The sequence below is a fragment of the Macrosteles quadrilineatus genome, unplaced genomic scaffold (genome assembly GCF_028750875.1).
Source record: "Macrosteles quadrilineatus isolate MER2022 unplaced genomic scaffold, UCM_ALF_1.0 Scaffold_1__1_contigs__length_201487025, whole genome shotgun sequence".
NCBI classification, from domain to species: domain Eukaryota; kingdom Metazoa; phylum Arthropoda; class Insecta; order Hemiptera; family Cicadellidae; genus Macrosteles; species Macrosteles quadrilineatus.
In genome coordinates this window covers 98,992,373-99,015,589 of record NW_026542594.1, presented here as the reverse complement: position 1 = coordinate 99,015,589, position 23,217 = coordinate 98,992,373, and the positions used below count along the sequence as shown (strand labels likewise).

The window sequence follows — 23,217 nt, the reverse complement described above, 5'->3', positions numbered from 1 at the left end:
GTCAGCCGCCGCTGTTACTGGCCGTCCTTGGAGTTTCCCGCATAAGAGCAAGGTGAAGTACATTTTGAAGCGTGCTCACCAAATTTGGCATGATACCAGCAAATTTGGCTTGTAGATTTGTGCTGATCTTGATTCGGGTTCTTTGATGTTTTCTTGTCATGATTGGTCAAACGATCGTGCCGGAGGGATACTTCGAGTGCGTCAAGCCTTTGCGTCCGTCTCGTAATAGCAGCAGTGAGGTCGTCATTAGACTGAGTGTGTTCACGAGTTGTCGTAGCATTTACTAATACTTGTGGCGTTCTTGTAGAAACTTCAATGACTTTGTCGGCTATATCTGCAAGTTTATCAAGCGGAAGTTCATTTTGAGCTGTGATAATCGCTTGAATGTTAATAGGGAGACGACGAAGCCAGAGTGCTCGAAGGATGTTGTCCTGTAGTTGGGCTGGACCGATCAGAGTACGTAGGTGGCGTAAGAACTGCGATGGCTTGCGATCTCCGATATCTTCGTCGCTGATCAACTGGCGAACGCATTCTTCTTCACTAGTAGACAGTCTTTCTATAAGCTTCGAACGAAGTACTGCGTAGCGATTCGTTGCAGGCGGATTTGTGATGATGTTCTCTACTTCCACAGCGTAACGTGTTTCAAGCTGAGAAACGACGTAGTGGAACTGAGTGTCATCACTTGTGATGCCTGAGATGGCGAACTGGGAATCTACCTGAGCAAACCATAGACTAGGTTGATCGGCCCAGAATGGTGGAAGCATTACTGCAACTCGATTCACTGATACATTACCAGGGTCGTTGGGTTGCTGAACGTTGGTGGATAGTTCATCTTGTTGCTCTCGTTGATTCGCCAATTGAGCATCGATTTCTTCTAGCGACATTGGTAATATTGATGAAGGAATGTCGTGCTTTTTGTTGTCGTTGTTCGGGGTCACCAATATATAGCGATGTTTAATCTGTATGAATTAATTTCACCACTATATGAACAAATATTTGATAAGTTTTATTTACAAACAAATGATGAAGTGTGTTGTATCATAACATAGTCAAAACTAAATGTTTAACAAAACTAGCAACAGCTGTTACATAATAAATATTAAATAAGTATAGACCAAAGGCATCACAGATGTGGCTAAGTTGACGCCACAACATGGTTACAAAATTTCATAATCATCGAATGAAAAACTTCACAGATAAAAATATTTTTGTATAAAAAACAAAATGGTGGATAACTGGGTAAATATGCATTTTCGGACATACCTTCACATAAACTTTTTTCTTCATTTTGATATGAGGATTCATTTCCCAAAGTCCTGAAACGTTTTTTATAGACACCCTGTATATAGACTTTAATTTTCACAAATAAATTCCAAAATTCCCGAGTCAAACCATACTTTTTTGCCTCCAAACTCTTATTGATTTAAAAACGGCCTAAAAATGTGTCACTTGACACTTACATTTTGAAAATTTTTTCCCAGACCCCCCCCTTCCCAAAATCTTTTCCTGTGTACAGCCTTGCTGTATTATTTGCTAATACACTATGGATGGCTAGTTATAAACACATGTTACAAATCTTTTGTTTACTTTTCCCTTGTTATTTTGTTCAATCAACTAGTTACTTAAGGCCAATGTAAGTCCCTAAATCCGAAATTTAGTCAAAATCCTTCCGCTAGATTTCGAGATACATATTACAGACAGACAAACAGACATAGCTCGTATTAGAGTATAGGATAAGATCAGCTTATAATGGAGAGTATACAGGATACTACAATCTCACACACTTATTTTGAACTCATTTTGTAAGATACTCTTAATAATAAATATACAAGGTCATTTTGTGATATATAACAGAAACTATGAACTCTTCACTATATCGTAAAACTAGATTCTCGAACACTTCGACGTCATTTAGACCAACTCCGAAAGACCAAAGTAAAGAAGGTCCGTTTTTATGAATGTGAAGAAGTAGGCCTACGTAATCAAGTTCCCATCATTCTATGACAACAAGTTCCTATGCAAGTTCCCATACATCCGCGAAATCAAACTCCAATGCGAGTTCCGGTACTTTCGCGATAACAAGTTCCAAAATTAGTCAGACCACCAGCTAAAGAGAACATAAAACCACCACCACAGCCACGAATACGAACCCACACTCATAAACCTTCAGTTTACCTTAAATACTATGTTACAAAATAATTTCTTAATAAGTGGTGGAGATTGTAGTATCCTTATCCTCTCTATTATCAGCTATTGTTATTAATTAATGAAACAATGTAGTTCAATGTCTACCCTTTCTATTTACAGTTTCGAAATGTGTATTTAATAAAAGAGTTTATTCAAATGCATGCAATTATTAACTTTAGTTCTAAGACACATTAGCGCATAATCTATAACGCTCTCCAGAGCGCATAGTTTAAATTTGATGATTTGAAACAGGTTAAAAAAGAAAACTAGTTGTATGAATTTTTTATTATTATTTGAGGCTCAGGAACACAATCAGTATTAAGCTGCATCTGAAACACACAATATCCAAAAATTTCAGTTTTATGTCTTTACCATACCATTATATTACAAAAGTTGCCTACTAATGGGGTGTGCGAGTACTCGAGTATTTTCGAGAGAGTACTTCATTACTCAGCTTGATACTGTAACAATTTAGTATATTTCCACTGATATTTATCCATAAAGTCATTCAAGTTTCAACAAATGTTTCTTTTAAATCTGTATGTAAATGTAAATATCCGTTCTCCCTTTTCCAAACTATGTGTAATAATTGTCCAAGTAGACCAATAGGTAATTAATCCTTATATATAATACGTGAAGGCGATTTCTACGAAACACTACTCCTCCGTTAATAATGGACGGATTTTTACAAACGACGTGTCAAAATAAAGTATTTTTGTGTAAAATTTCCTTTCACAAATTTCTGTTATAAAATCCTCGGGCTTTGCCCCACAGACCATCAAAGTTGGAGTTTCTCCCATAAGATTAACATGGGGGAATCTAAATTTTTAATTGGAAACTTTGTCCCCGATAATTTGAGAGAACGGCTGGGCGTAGAAACTTGGTAGAGGTGTCCAAAGAAAGGTCTTGGTCTGTAGATGAGTTATCAAAAGAAAAACTAAGCAACATCCATTAGGACTCTGCCCCAGAAGCCTTTAAAGATCCCTCTACAGAGTTGTTTACATTTTGGCCAAGTGAATAATACTTTTTCACCACACTATGATGTTTTTGGCTGTATTACGTACGTTAATTGGTGGCTGAAAGTTACGTTTTGCTGGCCATGCCAGCTGTCCTCGCAATTTGGGGACCGAGCAGGTTTTTACAGCCCGGGGCCGCAAAATCAGCTGTCCGCTCACTTAAAACATGAATGCATTTTAAATACACAATCAAAATCCATATTTATAATGGTTTAAATACCTGCATTCAGTAATCCAATATGCTGCTTGTGGCAACTATAGTTTCGGTTCACAGGGAACCATCTTCAGGCCGTACAAGGCGTCGTTATTCACTTCCATATATGAAGGTCGTCATTTAATAAATAAGTACATAGAACACGAACACACGAAAACGCACATTGACACGAACATTTAACATTAAAAATACCGAGTTTAATGTTAAATGTTCGTGTCAATGTGCGTTTTCGTGTGTTCGTGTTCTATGTACTTATTTATTAAATGACGACCTTCATATATGGAAGTGAATAACGACGCCTTGTACGGCCTGAAGATGGTTCCCTGTGAACCGAAACTATAGTTGCCACAAGCAGCATATTGGATTACTGAATGCAGGTATTTAAACCATTATAAATATTCAAACGTAATCCGGAGGCTAACAACTCTTAAAAACAAAATCCATAGCATTGCAATAGAATTGTGTTATTGTCACCGTTGCCTAGCGACTATTTATTTTCATTTTTGCTGATTCCTCAAATTATTTCTTCACATAACCTTAAATTTGTAGTTGTGTTGACTATCAGTGTGCATTATTATAGTGGTGAATAGTGGTAATAGGGTATAGTGTGGTGAAAAATAGCGTTCGTACCACGGACCGAAATGGTTTTGCAGCTCTCGATTGATTTAAGTTCTCGACTTCGTCTCGAACTTAAAAACTATCTCGAGCCGGCAAAACCTCATTTTCGGCCCTAGGTACGAAATATACTATTTAATGAAACAGCTGTTCATTTTTAAATTGCATTTCAAACAACACATATTTATTGGGAGTTACTGAATTCTACCAAATAAGTATTTGCATTGCAATGTTATTTTCTGATTTTAAAATTGATTTTCTTCTTTATCATGTCATGCTTTGCAATATAATGTTCCATTACAAAATCAGTAGAAAATCCTTTTATCACAGCAAATCTTAAATTATTTCTTATTCAGGGTGTCTAGTTTATTTCCATTATCAAATTCAAGACTAATTCCAGACTTTTCAAGACTAATTCCAGATTTTTCAAGACTAGTTTTTTCAACAATAAGTGGGTGTTGATACCAAAATGATTCTCGATTCTTGATACCGATACCAATTTTTATAGCTTAACCAAATTCTCTAAATAATACTACACCAACCCCTGTCTTTGTCATAAAGTAGTACCTATTATAATAATGTGGTGTTTTAAAGTAAAGAAATAATGCAGCAATAAAAAATTCTAACTAGCAAATTTGGTTTTTTTGATCATGAAATCTTCTGCATACCGTACGTTTAGACATCATCGTCGTCTCCCGCGGTCTCAGAAACGTCATCGTCATCGTCTGCGTCGCGGCAAAATCATGAACATTTCCCGCGGCTGTTTCGACATCACCGCCATCTCCCGCGGTCACGGAAACGTCATCGTCATCTCCCGCGGTCACGGAAACTTCACCGTCGTCGTCCGCGATCGCGACAAAATCATGAACATTTCCCGCGGCCGAGCAGATATCATCGTCGTCTCCCGCGGTCCCGGAAACGTTATCGTCATCTCCCGCGGTCACGGAAACGTCATTGTCAACTCCCGCGGTCACGGAAACGTCATTGTCATCTCCCGCGGTCACGGAAACATCATCGTCAACTCCCGCGGTCACGGAAACATCATCGTCAACTCCCGCGGTCTCAGAAACGTCATCGTCATCGTCTGCGTCGCGGCAAAATCATGAACATTTCCCGCGGCTGTTTCGACATCACCGCCATCTCCCGCGGTCACGGAAACATCATCGTCATCTCCCGCGGTCACGGAAACTTCACCGTCGTCGTCCGCGATCGCGACAAAATCATGAGCATTTCCCGCGGCCGAGCAGATATCATCGTCGTCTCCCGCGGTCCCGGAAACGACATAGCCATCGTCCGCGATCGCGGCAAAATCGTGAACATTTCCGGCCGCTGTTTAGACATCACCATCATCTTCCGCGGTCACGGAAACGTTATCGTCGTCGTCCGCGATCACGGCAAAATCATGAACATCTCCCGCGGCCGTGTAGACATCATCGTCTTCCCCCGCGGTCACGGAAACGTCATCGTCATCTCCCGCGGTCACGGAAACGTCATCGTCGTCGTCCGCGATCGCGACAAAATCATGAACATTTCCCGCGGCCGAGCAGATATCATCGTCGTCTCCCACGGTCACGGAAACGTCATCGTCGTTTCCCGTGGTCACGGAAACGACATCGTCGTCGTCTGCGATCGCGGAAAAATCATGAACATTTCCCGCGGCTGTTTAGACATCACCGTCATCTCCCGCGGTCACGGAAACGTCATCGTCGTCGTCTGCGATCGCGACAAAATCATGAACATTTCCCGCGGCCGAGCAGATATCATCGTCGTCTCCCGCGGTCACGGAAACGTCATCGTCGTCGTCCGCGATCACGGCAAAATCATGAACATTTCCCGCGGCCGAGTAGACATCAATGTCGTCTCCCGCGGTCACGGAAAAATCATCGTCATCTCCCGCGGTTTCGGAAACGTCATCGTCTTCGTCCACTATCGCGGCAAAATCGTGAACATTTCTCGAGGCCGTGTAGACATCATCATCATTGGCTTTCGCGGTTACGTAAACGCAAGACGACGATCGCGGCAAAATCATGAAAATTCCCGACTTTGAAATCAAATTTAAGACGTCATCGTCGTCTCCCGCGGTCACGGAAACGTCATCGTCGTCTCCCGCGGTCACGGAAACGTCATCGTCGTCGTCCGCGATCGCGGCAAAATCATGAACATTTCCCGCGGCTGTTTAGATATCACCGTCATCTCCCGCGGTCACGGAAACGTTATCGTCGTCGTCCGCGATCACGGCAAAATCATGAACATTTCCCGCGGCCGTGTAGACATCAATGTCGTCTCCCGCGGTCACGGAAAAATCATCGTCATCTCCCGCGGTTTTGGAAACGTCATCGTCGTCGTCCACTATCGCGGCAAAATCGTGAACATTTCTCGAGGCCGTGTAGACATCATCATCATTGGCTTTCGCGGTTACGTAAACGCAAGACGACGATCGCGGCAAAATCATGAAAATTCCCGACTTTGAAATCAAATTTAAGACTAAATCCCGACTTTTCAAGACCATTTCGAAATTCAATACTAATTCCCGACTTTCCCGATTTTCCCGACTACTAGACACCCTGCTTATTGAATTATCTTATATCTATTATACGGGTCGGTGTCTGCCTTTTTCACCACTTTTGCCTACATTTTATCATATTATTCTACACATATCAAATATTTATGTAGAAATATCTGCTCTTATCGTGTCTAACAAAATCCAAACATAGAAACCTTGCCTAAAATGGTACCCATCTTGACAAATTATTTGCACCTGCCTATATTACGAACTTTGGCGCACTAGGTTGGTAACATTATTGAAAATAACACAACATTTTGGCTGTAAAATATGGTACAAAGAGAAAATATTTGTTAATCAGCTACTGTCATGACAGAAAGGTCTTATTCCTTTTTAACCGACTTCCCCACTACCAACAAAAGGAGGAGGTTCTCAATTTGTTTGTGGCGATGTTTTTTTTTTTCTATGTATGTTCACCAATTTCTCTGTGATTCTTTTACCGATCAGTGTGGTTCCACCACCAAAATAACCAGGAGAGTTTCTATTTGGTACCTTATATATTATGTTTAAGTATAATATTTGTTTCGGTGAAAAATTCTGAAAATCTTAAATATTCAACATTTATTTTGTTTACATTTGTGCAGATTGTTTACATTTTTGCAGAGAAGGCAATAAATAATAATAACATTCCTACAGCTGTTAGTTGAAACCATTTAAATGAAGCTACAGATAATTCTTCTCATATTGATCAATAAACTATTTCTTGCCATGGAGCCTAAATGAATTACATTGAGAAAAGTGAATTTTGTTTTAGTTACTATAAAAAATGTATTTTAACGTTTGACCTGATTTGTGTATACAGTAATTCTGTTTTTAGTATTGAATATTCTGACTTACAAAAACATATATGTTTCAGTGAATAGCTGTATGATATTGACAAATAAGGTGTATTGTGAAAACCAAAGCATTCGTAAAACATGTCTAAATATAAATTAAATGCAATTATTCCTTACACGACCTAAGAAGTGTGACAGTGCATAATCGTCAATTGTCTTAAAAATGTTAAATATTTTAATTACTAAACATGCATTTGCAGATGTGGAATGTTTATTGATATTCTCTACCCAGTTACTATATCATATCAATACTATTATGCCTGCTTCAGAAAGTCCTAGAGGAAGATGATTTGCAATTTCGACTAGACCAATCTTTCATATAATATTTTCCAAAGGTACTATACGTGTTAACGACCAATTTTCCACTTTTGAGAGATTTTTTAGTGCTGGTAGCTGAGGAATAACTTTCATATTGTTCCAAAAGGCTTGAAACGTTACTGTATTTCTTTTTATAATGTAGAAGTACACCGATTGCAGGAAACGATGATGTCTGACATTTCAATGTATCTAGAATTTAGAAAAGACAATTAGTTTTTTCACTAGGCCTAATGTGATGGACAACTCTTTTTTCTTAAGGAATATCTAAAAATGTTTATTTTCATACCCATTGATTATGTAACCTGAACAGGTGACTCAAGCAGTTTTAAAATAATGATTGTTCTGTGGAACTTTTGATTGTTTCAAACAGTTTTGCTTATCAAAAAACCTCAAGTAAATAATATATAAAAAATTATACAGTCACTAAAAATCATGAAATAATTTATTTTTGTAAAAAATACAACCGACTTCAAAACGCTCTAAAAAGAATGAAATAATTGTAATAAAGTAAACTTTTGTATTAGGCAAGCTCACGTATTTCAAGTCGGCGCGGCTCAAACTGCAAATATAATTGAAATTAAATATTGTGTGTGTATTTTGAAAATCAATAAATTGTAGCTGGATAACATAAATATATAAAAAAACATACTGAACTGTTTTGTTTATATATTAAAGGAAATATTTTCTTGTATTTTATGTTTACTTCAGAATAGATGCATTATGAAAATAACACACACAAATGTTCTATATGAATAGGAAAATAATTTAGTTTGATATTATGATAGGGAAAAGAAGCTAGTTTAGTATTAAAACGTTACTTTTCCAAGTTAGAAACATTTAATTGCGTTATAATCTTTTTAAAGATATTCGTTAATACCACTATAATGCCGATCTCTGATTACGGTAATAAAATAACACTTAACGCATAACTATGAAAAAGACATGCAGATTAACACCTTTAGTTATAGATAGTCACCTGCAATATGGACACCCTCTTTCAATTTTGTATCAAAAATCATCATAGAGCCGCGCCGACTTAAAATACGTGAGCTTGCCTAATACAAAAGTTTACTTTATTACAATTATTTCATTCTTTTTAGAGCGTTTTGAAGTCGGTTGTATTTTTTACAAAAATAAATTATAAAGTAGATCACATAATCCTTTATAAGATACGTTGATTAACAATATGTAAACGTCAATATATACTTAACAGCCAATTTACAGTATTTTTGCTTTTTGGAAACGTCCCATTGCTATCTCCATAAGCTCCCCTACCAAAAAATGTTTGGCGAGAAAGCTCTTCTAAGAATTTATTCACAGCTGAATTTGTTCGTAAACTCAGGGAATAAAATCATTTAACATATTTTACCTATTTGCATTATTTGTTGCCAATGAAGCCGCAAGACCATATGAACTAGGAGGCCCCTTAAGGCCTCTCGCCCACGATACGATTACTGTCGTACGGCACTGTGTTGTACGATATTCTTATCGTATGTGTGGTCCTCGCCCACTTTACGATACTTTATCGGATAAATGACCAGTTGCTCGGTAGCCCTGGAAGAGTGAGTGTGTGTTGCACAATCTCTTAAAACAGTGGTTCTGTATCAAATATAGGGGTGTGCGATGCATCGAAAATGCATTGAAATTTGGATTTGATTCCATTCGATTCAGCATGCATTGAAATCCCGATGCATCGATTTGGCCTCGATGCATCGAAAAAACCGATGCATCGATTACGTCCCGATGCAACGATTACGTCCCGATGCATATTTAAAACTAATTTAGGCCTCCAAAATTAGTTTTGGATAGGGATGTGTCGATTATCGATACCACCGATACTCGGACATTGCCAATATTAGGAATATCGGTATCAAGAATCGATTGCCATACGACGAGACGATTTCGCCCGATTCCGCCGATACCGACACCCGACAGGGATGGATAGATATTTTATTTTAACATTGATTTATTTGATAGCTATTAGACTTGTAATCACGCTAACAACTTTAGTAGCCAACTTAGAACACTATTTAGTTCAAAACAGCTAAAGTGCCCTTGTTTAGCTTCAGCTGTTCTCTCTGCAGGCAGATGATATTGCACAACCTAATACAATCTACATTTCAAGATGTCAGACAGTCAGAATTCAGTCTCAGACAACCGGCGCGCGAGTGTCCTGCCAACACGAAATTATACTAAAAAATGTTTGTATCAATAAGTCTGTAATGTGCTGTTTTCCCCGCTCGGAATATATGCGCTATTCCGTAGTTAAAGCGGGAAAGACGTCACCAACTCTCGCCAGCGGATCGCTCAAGTCGGCGTGCTGGGAAGTTTCCAGGGTTCAGATAAAAATAATTTATTTAATTAACTCAACAACCTAGCACGGGTACAGATTTGTATTTACGCAAAAATGTAGTGTGAATCAGGTGTGAACTCAGTTCCATCTCCCCTCCAACCCAGCCAGTAATACCGAACGGCCACCCGGGCCATCGACTTCTTTACACCCAGATGCCCTGCCGTCGGTAAATCGTGGTTCTCTTCTAAGACAGCTCGCACCCGGTCAGGGGGAACACACATCTTCCAGACTGGGTTTTTTGCATTGCCAAATGAGCGGTATAACTGTCCAGCCCTAACACAGTAATTCTTAAACCTACCGGGCCGGTTAGTCACCAATGCGAACATACGTTCGTACCATCTATCTTTAATAAACTCCTCGTCCGGTTCGTTATCACCAGGAACGAGTGTAGACGCGCCAGTTTCATCACCTGACGGCATAGAGCCCACTGATGGCTTATCACCCTCGACAGCCTCACTACCTTCCACGGCAGCCACCCCCGTTGGGTCAAGACAGGCTTCGTCACCCAAATCACTTGGCCCCAGGCCCACTGGATACCTGGATAAGGCGTCGGCTACCCTGTTTAACGTGCCTTTGCGGTACTTGATTTCAAAATCATGTTGCTGGAGCTCCATGACCCACCGAGCTAATCTACCGCTCGGATCACGTAGTTTCATGAGCCAGCTGAGAGCAACGTGATCTGTAATCGCCACAAAGTGGTAGCCTTCCAAGTAGGGTTTAAACTTCCTGACTGCCCAGACCAAGGCAAGACACTCCTTCTCTGTGGTAGAGTACTTGGATTCCTGGTCAGTCAGCAGACGGCTCGCATACGCGATCACCACCTCCTTGCCCCAAACTTCCTGGGTTAAGGCGGCACCCAGCCCCACATTCGAGGCGTCAACCTGCACCGTGAAGGTTTTACTGAAGTCGGGGCAGGCCAATACGGGAGAAGAGCACAAAAGCTCCTTCAACTTCCGAAACGCAGACTCTTGCGCATCACCCCATTGCCACTTTGCGCTTTTCTTAAGCAGATGTCATAGAGGCGCCGACACCGTCGCAAAGCCTTCAATAAAGCGCAGATACCAGGATGCCAGACCCAAGAAACTACGCAGCTTCTTGATATTGGTGGGCATCGGGAACTCACTAATCGACTGAACCTTTTCCGGGTCAGTGGTTATCCCATCAAAATTTACTACGTGTCCAAGATACTTTAACTGGCGTTTGCAAAAATGGCATTTATCGGGGTTCAACTTCAAGCCAGCAGCACAAAGTCGGTCAAATACTAGTTTCAGGAGTTCGAGGTGCTCCGCAAAGGTCGTCGACACCACTACCAAGTCGTCAAGGTATGCAAAGACCTTAGGTTCAAGTTCAACACCTATAACCATATCGAGCAACCTCTGAAACGTCGCACCGGCTGAGTGTAATCCAAAGGGCATAACGGTAAACTGGTACAGCCCTTGGCCGGGAACCGTAAACGCGGTTATCGCCCGGCTTTCAACTGCCAGTGGTACCTGCCAATACCCACTCTTAAGATCTAAGGTGCTGATGTACTTGGCCTGGCGCAACTTTTCCAGGATTCCATTGATCCGGGGTAAAGGATACGCATCCTTAACTGAAGAGTCATTTACCGATCGCATGTCAATACAAAATCGGTAGGCGCCGGATGTTTTCTTAATCAACACCACCGGTGAGCTCCAAGGACTTGTTGAAGGCTCTATCACCCCTTGCCGCAGCATATCGTCAACCTCTTGGTCAATTATGGCTTGCATGGCGGGGTTACTCGGGTAATACCGCTGTTTAATGGGCACTGCACCCTCTTTGAGCCGAATTTTGTGCGCAACCAGCGAAGTCAGTCCCGGATCTGCCTCAAATTTCGGCAACTCGACCCTCAGGAACTCTGCCAGTTTCTGTTCCTCCTCTGGTGCGAGAGCGTCAATCGCGCTGAGGTTATTACCACCCGTCCCCATGATCTCAGTAGGCAAAATCACCCTTCGATCAACGCAGAACAGGTCAAGCTCCTCTAAACACCTCATGCCCAGAATCAGATCGCACGTCAAATTCGGGACATAATACGCCTCCCAGGTATGGGCTCGTTCGCCCACCCGGCCTGAAAGCTGGTACAAGGATCCCGCTTCACGGCTCGAACCATCAGCCATTCTCATTACGACACTGACGGTAGTGGGGTTCACACCCCTGTCGACAAGGAGTTTTTTAATTCGTGACCCTATAAGATTGACACTAGCCCCAGTGTCGACCAGTGCTCGGAAGGTTTTGCCAAACAGTTCAACCTCCACAAAGGGTCTAACGTCACCCCGGTCGACACCTTCCACGGCTCCCGTGAAACCCTTCACATATTCGAGCCACTTATGCCATTCGCGGGAGGTCGTGTGTCGTGTTGCTGCCCCGGACTCGGCTGACCTCTGGGGCTCTGAGTCCGGCCACCGTTTCCCGCACGACACCCGCACCGGTACGTGGTAACGCCCTCCGTCTTGCAAAAATAGCAACGCACCCTCTTAGGTTTCGGGCAATGCCTAAAACGGTGGCCACGCTGATCACAATTCCAGCACACCAACCCACCCCTTTCCGGGTTAAGCATGGGCCTCAGGTTCTCGCCACTGGGCGCACACCTATTCAACTCCAGCATTGTTCTGGGTTGAACACCCCGCCGAGTTTCAAGGCCGGCACACTCTACATTATTTGCCGCAGGGCCGGAAGTAGCTATAGTCTCCACCTTAGCGCAAGCGTCGACACCCTCGGTTAGCATGGGTTTAACCGCAGCGTGGTCAAACGCCCGCTCCATCCTACGCTTTGACACATAAGCCGTTTCCGGAACAAGAGCTAGGGATGGAGGAGGGGGAGGCCGAAAAGTACTTCGATCCCTCAAGTACGCCTCATATTCCTCGGCCCTCCGAGTCAACTCCGGTATTGTAGAAAAGTCACTACGCCGTACCATAAGTTTATAATCGGGTTTCATATTCGTATAGACCAGGTTTAACTTCTGCTGAGCAGAGAATTCACCACTGGGCCGAATCAGAGTTGATATCGCAGTGAGATAACAGCGGAACGACTCGTTATCACCCTGTGTACGCTTGCGAATTTCCTCGTCAAGGTAGCGTCGGTATCCGGGAGGATAAAACTGGGTTTCGAAATCAGCCAGAAAATCAGCGAAACCAACCCAAAAACTCCTCTGGTTCCGATACCATAACAGAGCTTCCCCTTGAAGCAGCTCTGGCATTGCTCTTAACACCTCCTCATCGCTCAAGGAGTAGGTTTCTATCAGTTCACCGAGCCGCTCAACAAACGAGACGGGATCCCTTCTCCCATCGAATCGCAAATTCCACTTCCGCACAGAATCACAAATCGAAGTAAACTCGCGACTACGCTTGTCAAGCATCGGTTGATAATAGGTAGAAGTCGTAGGCAAGGTTAACTCTCTATTTCGCCTAACCGTATCATCACTTGGCTGTCCAGATAACCAAGGCGCAGTACTCGGTCTATCACGGAAGTTGCCACCTCCTATCCTCCCAGGTAGCCCATCTGTATACGGTGTATAGTTGCCCGGCTGTAGGTAAGGACGAGTATCTGACCGGGTTCTCAAAATCGAGTCACCCCACGAGGGCTGAGCCACGGCCCCAAGACAGGGTTGAAGACCTACTCTAGCCGAAGACACCCCGGTTGCAGAGGATACGGGTTCAGGCTGAATTTCGGTCGTTATAGGCCGCTGGAATCCGTCACTAAAGGTGACAAGGCTACCGGTCAAATTAAATGGGCCAGTCTCCTTACGTAAACCGTCTATGCTTGACGTCTTTGGTTCTGACGCGGTTCTCAACACCACGGCCAAGGTCTGCCTAACTGTGTCCACGTCAGTGCCAGGCGGAAGCCCCAGCATTTCACAAACACTATCCGCAACAACATGTTTGGCGTCCGACCCCACATTCTCGCCTGGGAAGGAGGGAGGACGTTGATCACCCCCAGAAGCACTCTCAGGCATGTAACCAGATTCATGGCCCGTAGCCGTCACCCATGTAGGCTGTTGGGCTTGGTTAATCACACCAGCCCGATAAAAGAAAGGCCACTGACTCTTAGGGTCCTTCCAGAACTGGCAAAACCTTCTCCTCAGATCTTCCACCTTCCCTCGTGTGTCTAGTCTAAACCTCTCCATCTCACGTGTGAGGTCCTCTTTTCGCAATTCGTGGATCCACCCCACGCGAGGATCATCGAACGGAGACCTCAAGCCTTCACCCAAAATTGTCGGGTTTGTCCTTGGGATCACCCCTAAAGTCGCAGGGGGTATTACATCCCGCGTGACATTGAGAGGGTTCGCAGTACTACTGGTAGTCACCGTAAAGGTCCCAGCGCAAGTCGTCACTACCACCGGTACTGTGGTAACGGTTTGAGCAACCGACGACTCAACTTCAGTGGTATTCGGCATGACCGTAACACGGGCCTAATCAGATAAAGTCAAAAATAAAATAAAAAAAATTATTAAATTAAAAAAAAATTAAATTCGCCCACGTCTATGTATAGGTGTTATCACACTTAAACTCTTATCACCAGTTATAACAGTTAGGTAAATAAAATGCCTAAGTACCAACAAGCTATTTAAAAGAGTAATAAAGCAAGTACTAAATTATCAAATCAACACCAAAATAAAAATAAAACTAAAATTATACTATGCACCCCACAACAATAAATGCAGGTTCAATAAATAAAATATATACAACTGACAATATCTGGTTGCTAAAACTAGCACAAAAGTATCGGCCAAAATTGGCTATGCTACGTGGGCTAAATAAATTCACAACCACAATTTTAAATAATAATTGGTCGTTAACTAGTTTTACTTGGTCGTTAGTTAGCCTAAAAACAAGCGCTAGTTCCCTCCAACTGATATAAACCAGCTCAAAGTTAGGATACACTAGGTATGTGCTAACTAACTAAAATTAAAACACAACTCCAGTAAAACTAAGTCCAAATCAATCAAAAAATGTCTACTCGTTCGGGCGCCAATGTAACGTGCCGTTTTCCCCGCTCGGAATATATGCGCTATTCCGTAGTTAAAGCGGGAAAGACGTCACCATCTCTCGCCAGCAGATCGCTCATGTCGGCATGCTGGGAAGTTTCCAGGGTTCAGATATAAATAATTTATTTAATTAACTCAACAACCTAGCACGGGTACAGATTTGTATTTACACAAAAATGTAGTGTGAATCAGGTGTGAACTCAGTACCGGTAACCAACAACGCTACTGTACCATCATCATCGTTCACACCTGGGAACAGCTAATTAAATAAAAATTAAATTTAAAAATAATAAAAACCCGTTCAACGAAATTTTGAAACAACTTAATGTTGTAGTTTCGTCAACCTCAACACTTAGAATATTACTTAGCTGAATATACTTAGCGTGCTCCACCCGACCTCGTGTTTGCACGACCTGCAGAGACGGGTTCAACTTTGCCCGCTTTGTCGCAGCAGTTCAACACCAACTGAATATCTCGGCAAAATATTTGTTAAAACCCCGTCACCCTCAATATATATTGTAAACACAATATTAAACGAAATTTTTATCCCTAAACTCTTTATTGCCACCCACGGGAGCCCTAGCATACGTTAAAGCGGACTTATACAAGTTCTAACACCCGACAAAGATCCTACCGTGAGTTTTATGTCTAAAAGAATAAAATGAGGGTTTATCACTAAATAATAAAAAATAATAGTACACACTATTAAGATAAAGCCGGCGAATTACCTGTATACTCCAGGGATCTTCACTAAGACACACTAAAGCACACGTTTAGCAAAATCACTAATGAACACACTATATGTCAATGTCACGTCTTAACCCGAGCTATCGCAGGATTAGAATGTCGTCGCATCCCTAGCCCACAAGGGATCTTCACTACTTCCCCCTCCCTAATCCTCTAGGGATGGGGAATCAGCTGATTCAATTACCAGCTGATCGGTGACGTCACGAGTTCAAACTTGGCGCTGTCACAACACAACGCCAAGACAGCCGACTAGTAGTACAGGTTATGTTGTTAATGTTGTTATTCACCTGCGCCGACTGTGAAATTATACGCGGAACTTTAATATCATTGCTGGTTTAAACAAAAAGTATAATTTCCACCCGTGACGTGTAGCTTAGTGTGCGACAAAGTGTATGCATGTTATGTAGTGATATTGTATTCGTGATCGCGATATTTGTGATATTTGTGATCGCGATTTAATTTCACCACCCTAGCCCAAACAACAACTTTGACCGTACTTCCCAAAGGTGTATATTAGGCATGGGGGTTACACGGAAACGGTTTATCACTCGTTTTGTACACAACAATGCTATACTGTGACTTGTGAATCTCAACAATAGTGTCTTTGGTGATTTTGCCAATAGTGAGGTTATCCCTACTTCAACCCTAGGATAGGCCTAGAACAGCCTATTTACCTTACCATGATAGGTTTACCACTATCACCAACCAGGTAAGGAATAGGCCTACTGATAATTAAATAATAAATATAAAAACTTAACCCCTCTATAATTTTGACCCATTACAAGTCATACCTTTAAATGTATTATTTTTATTTTTAGAACAAAATAAATAACTTAAACTCGTCGAAATGTTCAGTTTCATCCCTGCATTACGCATCAATAGAAAAATTAGATTCAATTATTACAACATCGTTGACAGTCTGAGTAGGCTTGCCTATTGCACCAAAAAGTAGATCCATATTATATCTGTACTATCTACCTAGTTTAAGAGTTTATGTGAAGTTTTAAGTGCTACTATAACAAAGTATTGATTGAAAAACATCATACGAATAGTCTATGTCGATTTTGTAATATTAAAATGAATGGTGAATGTTGACAATCCAAGATAGATCAAAGTATGTAACAAGAGTTCTCATTGGTCGACAGGCGACGCTGCACTGTCATGTCAGCCAATCGACGTTCGTGTTTCAATGGAGCAAATGACGATTGCTTAGACGTCGTTTTTTGTGAGTCTATTATTGTGGGAAGGGTTTAGATAAATTGATAAATGGGCCTATCGAGAACCGATATGTAGGACGTGTTTGTTTATAAAGAGTATAAAATTATAGTTACAAATTAGGTTACAAGTTTAAAACGGTGTGATTTTCTTTTGTCTCACAAAGACCTAGATTTGACGTTCAATTATGTCAGTTAACTAAATATTGACCTATGGCTTTATATAATAGGTATTTTAATAAAACATCAATTTTTTCGATTGTATCAATATGAATAATTTTGGGTCAAAACATCGAATGTTCGTTGCCACCCCTTCACGCACGGGAGGAAGTTGAAGTTGTAGCATAGACTAACCAACACAAGGGAGTATGTTTTATCTATGGTTGTAGTCACGTTACGTCGTACCCGGATGGTTCACAGTGAATCCACTCTGCCCAGCCTTGCTCTTGGTATCATCGGGAATATAAACACTTTTGTTAATAATTAAAACTATGGAATGTTTGTTAAAAGCACCCAAAGAAACATATTTTGCTGCACAGTGCACACGATTCTTTTACCACTGTAGGCTGTTATTCATTTTAAGAAAAAATCGTCGCCTAGTTGCACATTAACTTATTGAAATTAATTGCATCAAACGTGCAGTCTTTTCTATTTTTTAAGGCGATTTAAGTCCCAAACAAAACATAATCTTTCTTTTCTTGTAGGCTAAATTAAAAGATATCTTTATACATATAAAAGTAAAGAAATAAAAAAAACGGACAAATGGCTGATAAATTCTGACAAGCCCATTTATAAATTAGAGTAAAGTTTATCAGATATCATTCTTTAGTTATTGAACTCAAATATTTATTTTAAAATTAACACTCAGAAACTTTTGTTTAGTAGAATTATGCAAGAGACTGAGGTTGAGGGAGGGCATGTGAACCAGACTTTACAAGGGCAAGTCTGCCATTCTGACAAAACTTTCCTTTTTCCTACCCCTTGTCCCATTAGACAGGGGAGGGGGTGCTTCACTTCACACTAAACGCTCGCAGTAGAGTTGAGTTGTTGTGGTAGTGACGTCATTCTATTACTGTCTGCTTTTCACAGCTCACTCATCAGCGGCTTTTGTGAAATTATAATTGATAATTTTTGTTGATAATCAGTAAAAAAATGTTGGCCTCCTCACCCTGTTCAAGAAAAAAAGTTAAGAAATACAAAGTTTTAAAAATGTGGTTTGTTTTATTATTCTGTATTTAAAAGATATCGTAATTTATTAATGTGTTTTCAGCTAGACTTGGTGACTTATTTTCATAGTTTAACAAATGTTTAAGATATAACTAGTGAGAAAAAGACATTATATATGATTTAACCCATTGGGGAAGGAATTAATGCGCTACCTGCAGCACCCTCTGGCGGCAATTAATTTTACCGAATTTGTAGACTTTAACTAACTGATATAGAAAGAAAAACTTAGGTAATAAATTAATAATTCTTTCACCATTTTGTTCACAGTAAAATTGTCTACAGAAAAGTGGTAATTGGATAGTCAAAGTTCTAAACAAAAAAAAACAAAAAAATTATATATAAAGATTATAAAAATAAAATTTTTAAAAACAATATTTTGAAAGTAAACTTGATATACAAATTCCAAGATTAATCCAGACACCAAATAACACTACTATTATAAAGTTCAATCGATTCCCTACGAAGAAAAATCTAAAGTTGTGTACTTTTATAAGTAATAGCATTTTTTTTTAATTGTTTGTTTACCTTACCGCAGCTGATTTTTGGTGATATGTGGTTTCCATGGCAACACAAAATTGTTTGTTATTCGCTAAAATAAATGAGTAAATACGCAAATCAAGAAGCAAGATATTTATAAACATTATAATAGTAATAAGAAACAAAAAGGGCGAAAAAATAATAATAACTAAATAACTAATGGCGCTGCCTAGCGGTGACACGAGCGGCACTCGTAAGTCGGCCGCCGGGCCTGCAGCGGCCGTACGAGTAACGCTCGTAAGTCAGCGCCAATGGGTTAAGTTCTAATTAATAACACAATTATCTTTTCGTAGGCCTACTCACTGATCTCTTTGAACCTTTTAGTTTACACACACTTTTATTAATTTCAATCTTTATTTTTAATTTCACATCTATTTATTCATAGCATGCAATAATGTATCAAATAGACAGTAATCACTGATTATCAACTTTTTTTGGTTCGTCCTGATTTTAAGAATGAACCAGAAGTATTGAAAGCCAACAAATATAAATGTAAAAATTAAGTTACAATACTACATCATAAAATAAACTCTATTTTATTTAATACATGTCAATAATAATAAACTTAACGATTACTTTATTGATATATGGGCTTATTCTAATTGTTAGTGAAGGGTGAATTTCCTTAGGCCAACCATAAAATTAGCAGTGTCCATTAGTGAGGTTAGGTCAGCAACTATCCTCTTGTTCATAATTTTATTTAGTACATGTTTGAGCTTTTTAAGGTAAACAATCCATTACAGAAACACATGTTGTATTTAATTTTTAAAGAAAATCATGCCGTGCTGCATCGAATCGAATCGCATCGATTCGAAATTCTTTGAATCGCATCGATGCATCGAATAAAAAAAAATATGCTGCATCGCACACCCCTAATCAAATAGTAAAACAATGAATCCGTTAAGTGTTGTGGCTGATGTGGCGCAGATTAAGTGACAGTGGCCAATGTAGGGCTACAGCATTAAAGAAATAATTATTTTTATGTGTAGATTATTTCTTAAGTTAATGTATTTAAAGACATTTTCAAATTATATAAGTCCATGCCTTTTAAAAGTTTTTAAATTTACCATAACTATCATAGGTTTTTGGGATATTCTGGTAAAAAGTTTATGTTCCAATTTTTTGGATTAGTTTTTAAATATTAATGATTTAATTTTATTTATATAATCTGCAAAAAGTAATATTTAGGTATTAGTGAAACTATTTCACAAAATATAATTAATAACAATGATTATAAAATATTAAATAATAACCAAACTCACATTGTTTCAATAATTATTTTGGTATATTAACTTATAAGTGATGCAGTATACAAACATATTATAAAGAAAAAATGTGAACAAATTGTATATATTTTTTACAATTTGTTCATATTTTTTCTTAGGAAGATCAAAATTACGCAAAATAATGGTTGAAAAAAACCAAGCGATATATCAAACATAATAATAAAAAAGTATGAATGAATTATAAAAAATATTTATTCACGATAAGAAATACGCAAGAGAGTGGTAAAAAAAGGCAGAACCAAGTGATATAACAACTATAATAATGAAGAATTATGAGTTAATTGTAAAAACTATACATAGGACTACTGGGGAGAACGCCGTAATAATAAAATCGTATTGTGGGCGAGCGCCCATTTGATCGTGTACGCCACTGCGAGTTAGACAGTCGTACGACAGACAATCGTGGATCACAGTGGCAGTGGACGACTGCACCACAACAATTTGTCGTAGTCGTGAGATTATCGTATAGTGGGCGAGCGCTCATAAGATCCAATGGTTCACTATTGGAATGTTGTCGTTCCGACACAGTGTCGTATGACCGAAATCGTATAGTGGGCGAGGGGCCTAACAGTTCAAGAATAAAAGCCAACTTCACTTCAAGTATTCCACTACACCTAACATTCCGTAGAGAGATTATATTGACAACTTTATGTTATTGATAAGGCTGAGACAACTAACTGACATCCCCCATGTCAAGGAATTCCAGCTTTAACAGTAACCCCACAATCAATTTCTCAAAACTATGCTAGCCAGAATACGATATGAACTGACGCGACGTGACGAAGGAAAAATCAAACTTATACTGTAACGGATATACCTCCCTTTGAAGTTAGAATATGTCTTCCCAAAAACTATTTTCTTTTGAAATAAAATCATATTACACTGATGAAATCACGGAAGTGTTTAACTACAAAAGATCCACCAATAGGATTTTAATACTATTTAAAGGATCTTCCAAAGGAAGAGATACCATAACATACTAATAATAACTCCGATGACGTACGGTATGGGGAATATTTTATTCATTGAATGATCAAACATATTTGTTAACTAACGCAATTAATATCATTATTGTTTTTACACTTATTACTCTTTAAACAATGCTAAATGTTCAAAATATGTATATTTCACCCAATTTATCGCAGTTAGATGAATTAACGTAAGCCTTGAAAGTAACCGTCGATTTCGACGGGTTTCACCAAGTAATAATAATAATATGAATGTGATTGCCTAGGCCTGTACAGAAGTAATTTTTATGCAATGTCTTTTTTAATGTAATCTCTATAAAAAAAACATTTTTATGTTTTTTTTTATTCCTGATCATTTTTTGTGTTTAGTCATTTACTACAATCCAATCTAATAGGTTTTACACTAACACAGTGCAGGCTCAACAACTCAAATTAAATGGCGTAGCCTAATACAAAAACGTATTTTATTTTGGTTTTAATAATTTTGTTGTAGCTTATTATGAATGTAGTTGATTTATTCATGCTGTAGTTTATATACCAAGGCCTTAACAAACACATCTTCATTTCAAACTTTTCTTTTTTAAGTGTAAGTCCTGATTCACTCAGCTTTGTTATTACTTCATTCGTGGTATTTTGCAAGTCTCTTTCATTGTTACTGTGAATGAGTATATCATCCATTGAACACTCTACATTCTCAATTCCTTTGAGCAAGTCTGACATAATATACTGGAACACTTCAGGGGCCGATACCAAACCAAAGGGCATGCGTAAACAAGAGTAGCACCCCTAAGGTGTTGAAAAAGTTAGTAGTTTGGATGTTCTCTTTGTAATTTTTATCTGCCAGAACCCTTTTTTCCAGTCTAGGATGGTGAATAAACTAGAACCATTCAATCTAGCTGAGATGTCCTCTAATGTAGCCAATGGGTATGTCTACGCTTTACATTTTTGTTTAGATCAGTTGGGTCAGCAAAGACGTATTTTGTCTCTTTGTTGGACTATGACCATAGAAGACACACAAGGAGTAGGCCCACTTACTGGAGTAATAATCTTGTCTTTTACCATTTGGTAAAGTTCTGCTTTCACTGCGTCACGTATTGGATGAGGTATTCGCCTGGGTGGGTGTATTTTGAAACTGGGATTTTCCACAAGATCAATGTCATACTCAAATGACTTTAAACACCCTATTCCATCATATAAGCCACTTATAGACTGATCAATTATACCAGCAATCCGTTTGACGAACCCTAGTGTTTCACATGATACTCTTCCTAATATTGATTGATGTCCATTTGGAACTATTACAAACAAGACAGTGTCTTTATGAGACTTTTTGGTTACAACTGGACAAATGGCTTCACCCAAAACTGGCGTTTTTTGGTTGTTAAAAGAAACAAGGCATTTAGTTGCAGAAGGTACAATGTTAAGATTACAAGCTAGTGCCAAATCTTGGGAAATAACATGGCACTGAGCCCCAGTATCTAATTTAAACTGCTCAGTTTTGTTATTTGGCAATGTTAAGGGTTCTGTCCAATCTTGATTCTTTACTGGGTTAGAGATGCAATCAACCTGCAACGGATAATCAGAATCTTCATTCTCTACAACCTCTAAAACATCAGTATTTTTACTCTTACTAGGGAGATTCTTTCGAGTTTTACACATCTTAGCAAAATGACCTTTAGTCAAGCATTGATTGCAAGTTCAATTAAAAGCTGGACATTGGCCTCTAGAGTGTTGTAAACCAGAACGTTTACAGTCAAAGACTGAATTTTGTAACGTAGGCCTAGAAAAGGAATCGTCCCTTTTAACGACATTAACATTTTTAGGGCTGTCAGAGGATATTTCTACTAGTTGTTTCTTAGCTTGTTCATGTGCCCTACACTTACTAATCACATCATCAAGGGTAAGGTTATCAGTAGATAGTAACTTTTCCCTTAAGCTAGAATCTGATATGCCAATTACTATTCCCCAACATAAAAATTCATTTTTTGAGTATAGTTGATACGCTAGATATAAAGAATAATTGAAAGTTTTGGTTTTAAAATAATTGTATCTATTATTTTAATTTTGATATTTTTGTGTATTAAATATTTCATATTGCACTGCTTGTTTTACTTTATTTGATCTGAAAATCTAT

At 39.3% G+C, this 23,217-nt stretch overlaps 2 protein-coding genes across 4 annotated transcripts in view; both read right to left on the bottom strand.

The window, feature by feature from the left end:
* Window positions 1-14: 14 nt before the first annotated feature.
* On the bottom strand, window positions 15-884 carry LOC128999194 (uncharacterized). The gene has a single exon (XM_054425583.1). It carries the CDS (start codon window positions 882-884, stop codon window positions 15-17), a length of 870 nt encoding a protein of 289 aa, XP_054281558.1.
* Window positions 885-2,454: 1,570 nt separating this feature from the next.
* The window catches only part of LOC128994426 (aminoacyl tRNA synthase complex-interacting multifunctional protein 2), an 87,079-nt gene continuing 66,316 nt past the window's right edge, over window positions 2,455-23,217 (bottom strand). For all 3 annotated transcript variants that reach the window (XM_054419027.1, XM_054419104.1, XM_054419187.1), the window contains one exon: window positions 2,455-2,516. In XM_054419027.1, coding sequence (XP_054275002.1) covers window positions 2,506-2,516 — 11 coding nt within the window. In that variant the 3' untranslated portion in view covers window positions 2,455-2,505. The remainder of the gene's footprint in view (window positions 2,517-23,217) is intronic.